The sequence below is a fragment of the Brassica oleracea genome, chromosome C9 (genome assembly GCF_000695525.1).
Source record: "Brassica oleracea var. oleracea cultivar TO1000 chromosome C9, BOL, whole genome shotgun sequence".
In the NCBI taxonomy this organism is placed as follows: Eukaryota; Viridiplantae; Streptophyta; class Magnoliopsida; order Brassicales; family Brassicaceae; genus Brassica; species Brassica oleracea.
Genome location: NC_027756.1, coordinates 13117127 through 13121954, shown reverse-complemented (window position 1 = coordinate 13121954; position 4828 = coordinate 13117127). Strand labels below are relative to the sequence as shown.

The 4828-nt window shown below is 43.4% G+C and overlaps 1 protein-coding gene across 1 annotated transcript; it reads right to left on the bottom strand.

The window, feature by feature from the left end:
- Positions 1–1042: 1042 nt before the first annotated feature.
- Positions 1043–3259, bottom strand: LOC106314358. The gene has a single exon (XM_013752239.1). It carries the CDS (start codon positions 3257–3259, stop codon positions 1043–1045), a length of 2217 nt encoding a protein of 738 aa, XP_013607693.1.
- Positions 3260–4828: the final 1569 nt, after the last annotated feature.

Here is a 4828-nt window from a genome sequence, read left to right as displayed (position 1 = left end):
AAAGACAGGCTCAACTACATATTTACATCTCCACTTTATCTTTGGGACATGGCATGAGAGTTGATGGTGTTACGAGGAATAAATTTAATTCAAAGGAGATTTGGAATTATGCAAGACATAGGAGGCAGCCCCGTTCTTGGACATCTTTGGTGTGGCACTCCGCATCGATTCCTAAGCATGCCATTAATTCATGGCTTTTCATGTTAAACCGAAACACCACTATGGACAGGCTACTATCGTGGAGTCTAGATGTTGAAGGTACTTTTTTGCTTTGTGGTTTACAGCAAGAATCCAGATATCATTTGTTTTTCGAATGCGTTTTCTCAGCCGAGGTTTGGAGAACGTCTTTGATTCACTTGGGTGATTCAAATGCTCCTACTAGTTGGCAAAGTGTTATTGACTGGTTGTCTATCTTCCCCCAGGATGGACTGCTCAAACTGGTTGTACTGCAGATATGGCAAGCATCTTTGTATGGAATTCGGAAGGAGCGGAATCGTCGTTTCCATCTAGGAACAACTGTCTCTCCATCCAAAATTTCTGATGGTGCCATTCGTGTAGAAAGGTCCAAGGCTATTACTCTAAAGAATTCAGGAAGGAATTTGGGAAGTGAGATCCTCGCTTTCTGGTCTGTGGTTTAACTCCAGTTTCTTGCTTCTGCAATCTTTACATTGGAGCTAATTGAATGTGCTCTCCCCCCCCTCTTCTCCGTTCTTTTAAAAGTTGTAATGTTTGTTTTCTCCCTCTTGTGTATCTCTGTACTTTCTTTTATCAATATGAATTCCTTAAAAAAAGAACTCAGATCGATACCAAAGTACCACATTACAAGATCTATTCGAATATTTTTTACAACTCAGATCGGATACAATTTCAGGTTTTTCAATTTGGATTGATTTAGATTTTGGATCAGTTGCCTAACTTATACTCACATAATTTATGGCTATGAAAGTACATCTCACCAAGTTAGAATCTGTTATATGTTTTCATCTTAACTGGAACTGGATCATGTACCTTTTTTTTTTTGAAACACATTTATATTAGAAGATCAAACCAAAGTAGTTGTAGCCACTAATGCCAGTTCAGCAGACAAGACCTGCTTTGCTAGCTTATCAGCCTCAGCATTTTTCATACGAGAAATCCAATGAAAAGAGACACATTCAAATGAGGAGGCTAAAGAGAGGATATCTGTTAAGATCCCATAGCGACCAATAATCGATGATTTCGTCTTGAGAGCTTTGATCAATATGGCTGAGTCCGACTCGCACCGAATCCTTGATAGTCCTAGCTCTCTGCACTTTCCTAAAGATTCCCGGAGGGCCAGAGCTTCGGCGACCAACGGTGATCTCACATGGTGAGCGGGAATAGAGTAATGGGAGACTCTGCTTTGTGATTCCACTGTCCATCCAAGACCTGCAATCTTTTGGTCTTCATTCCAAGCAGCATCAGTTTTGGTGAGAAAACAGTTTGGTGGTGTAGGGCCTGGGGGGTTCAGCTTGTGGTTTTTCGGAGGTGGTGTCACTTGAAAAGATCCCCATTCACGAGCCAGTGCAATGGCTTTGGGGAGCGTTTCATCTGCTGGTTGAGGTTTCCCATTGAACACCAGGTTGTTTCTTGCAGTCCAGATACTCCATAATATCCAGGGAGCAAGCTGGCCTTCTGTTACTCCCATAGGCGGTAGATTCTTCCTCGTCGTCAGATCACACCATAGGCTTCTCAGAACTATAGATTCATTGTACTCAATACTTAGGAAAACAGGGGCAGATAACCAAACCTGTTTCGCAAAAGTACAGTGAAAGAACAAGTGATCTATAGTTTCTGGTAGGTTGCATCGCTTACACTTCCCATCTACATTGATTTGTCGAGCTCTCAGAGCCTCTCCAGCTGGTATTGCTCGATGTAGTACTTTCCAAGCAAACAGTTTTGTCTTTGGTGAAGTTTTCAGGTTCCAGACCATTTTCTTCCACTCGAAAGCCAAGTCTTCATGTGATATGTCCATCGGACTAGTGCGGTTGGAGAGTGCACTCACATACCCTGTCTTGGTGGTGTAGTTTCCTGATTTCGAACCCAACCACGTGAGTTTATCCGGAGCTCCCGTTATGCTTGGTTTGATAGCCAATATTTTTGATTCCTCAAAAGGGAGCACCAGTTTAATCATGTCAATGTTCCAGGTCCTGTGATCAGGAAGCAGGAGATCAGACACTGTGAGATTTTGGAACTCCAGCGGGGCTGGTCCCATGGGTCTCTCTTGGCCGTCACAGTTGAGCCAAGGTTTGTCCCAGATATTGATGCTTTCTCCATTCCCCACTTCCCAGCTTGCATTGCTCATGATGATGTCGCGTCCGGTTAGCACTCCTCTCCAGCCATGGGAGATGGCGCTTTTAGCTGTGACAGTGAGAAAATCTTCAGTTGGGCAATACTTTCCGATCAGGATGCGTCCGAGCAAGCACTCCGGGTTGTTTATGAGCCGCCATGTGAGTTTAGCTAGATAAGCTTCATTGAAGCTCTGGATGTCCCTGAAATCAAGTCCACCATGTTCCTTAGGTCTTATGAGTTTTTCCCATGCTATCCATGCCATTTTTTTGCTATCCATACGATCGTCCCACCAAAATCTGGTGAGTGCTGATTGGATTCTCTTACAAAGCGAAACCGGAAGCTCAAAACAGGACATTGCGTGTGAAGGGACTGATGAGAGGACACTCTTAAGCATAGTCATCTTTCCAGCAGTTGATAGGAATCTATTAGACCATCCTCTTGCCTTTTGCCTGATTCGGTCAACTATGGAAGAGAAGAGATCACTTTTGGACCTTCCGAAGTGTTCCGGTAACCCGAGATACTTCCCAACTCCTCCTTCTTTGTGGATTGATAGGGTATCTTGTACCACCGTTTTCAGCGACCGTGGTGTTTTGTGAGAGAAGGAGATAGATGATTTTTCTGTGTTGATAGATTGTCCGGACGCCTCTTCATAGCGTTTGAGAACCTTGTGTAAAGCCTCACTTCTCTCCTTACTGGCCCGGACAAAAAACATTGTATCTTCCGCGAATAGAAGATGGTTTACTCGAAGAGTCCCTCGAGCTACCCGAATCCCTTCAAGTGATCCGTCTTCCTGCGCTTTGTTACATAATCCCGAGAGTACCTCACTACATAGTATGAATATGTATGGGGAGAGTGGGTCTCCTTGACGGATACCACGACTCGGTGTGACTCTTCCTCTAGGAGAACTGTTAATGAGGAAGGAGTACGTAACAGTAGATACGCATTGCATGATTCACGAAATCCATTTGGGGTGGAAACCTAATCTCTGAAACACTAGCCTTACGAACTCCCATTCGAGCCGGTCATAAGCTTTACTCATGTCAGTTTTCACCGCCATAGAGCACCGCTTCTCTGCATCTTCCGTCTTGAGATAGTGCAAAACCTCGTGAGTAATAAGCACGTTATCTGATATCGCTCGTCCCGGTACAAAGGCAGACTGATTTTCTGAAACGATGCTCGAGAGTAGCGGTTGGAGTCTCTTAGTCAAGATCTTGGAAATGATCTTGTAATACACATTGCATAAAGCTATGGGCCTGTACTCCGAAACGCGCTGCGGGCTGGGAATCTTCGGTATTAGCCGGATATGAGTCTCATTTATTCTGGGAGGTAGACTGTCGGTTAGGAAGAACTCCTGTATCTCATTCACTATGTTTTTACCGATGGTTTCCCAGTTTGTGTGGAAGAAGCTAGCGGAGAACCCGTCTGGTCTGGGATCATGTAGCTTATATGTTTTGTTTTTGATACATAACAATAGGGAAGGAATGTAAACCTTTTGAAGCTCTATATTTGCTGAGAAATCTTCCGATCCTTAAACCATAATTCGTGTCACAGATATAAATTTTTGATATTAAAAAAATGATAAACCATATATGTTATATATAATTACTAAGAAACTAAATACAGTTGACCAAAGCTGTAGAGGTAAACATAATATAATATGAGAAATACCATAATGTAGTATTTAAGATCACTAAGTCCCTCTGCGTTCTTATTACCAAAAGGGTGCCTGAAGCAAATCCAGTCCCTCTGCACAAAGTTTCTATGGAGTGGAAAGATCACAGGAAACGCTAACGTGAAGATTGCATGAACAACAGTATGCCTACCGAAACGTGAAGGGGGGATAAGGTCTACGTGATTTTGGTCTGTGGAACAAAAAACTCTGTTTGAAGTTAATTTGGAGGTTGTTCAATGATGCTAAATCTCTCTGGACAGATTGGATCAAGGAACTAAGACCGCTTGGCGGAGCCTCTTGAAACTAAGACCGCTTGCCGCTACGTTCCTGCGAGCTGAACTGGGAAATGGTTCCACTATCAGTTTCTGGTGGGATCAGTTGACACCTATGGGGCCGTTGATAAAAAGATTTGGACTCAGAGGACCGCTGGAGCTCTCTGTCCCTATCAATGCGATTGTTTCTGATGTTTATGCTGAGGATGGTTGGCGCCTTAGAGGTGCGCGCTCACCAGCTGCAGAGGAGCTCCAAATTTAACTATCCATCCGCGTGAGCAGGTAAAATATTTGGTATCCTCTGTCTGGTTCAAAGGAGCGGTGCCACGACAAGCTTTCACTCATTGGGTTGCTCATTATGATCGACTCCCTACAAGGGAGAGATTAGTAAGTTGGGGTATGCAAGTGCCACTATGCTTCTGGCACCACCACCAACCCTTGAGCGATTGGTGATCATGCTCAACTCTCCGCGTATATTAAAAAAATACTATACAAACCTAACACAATCTCTTTTGTATTCATAAATAAAACTAGAGATTGTCAGTTTTATTAATTATGACATAATGTACATGCT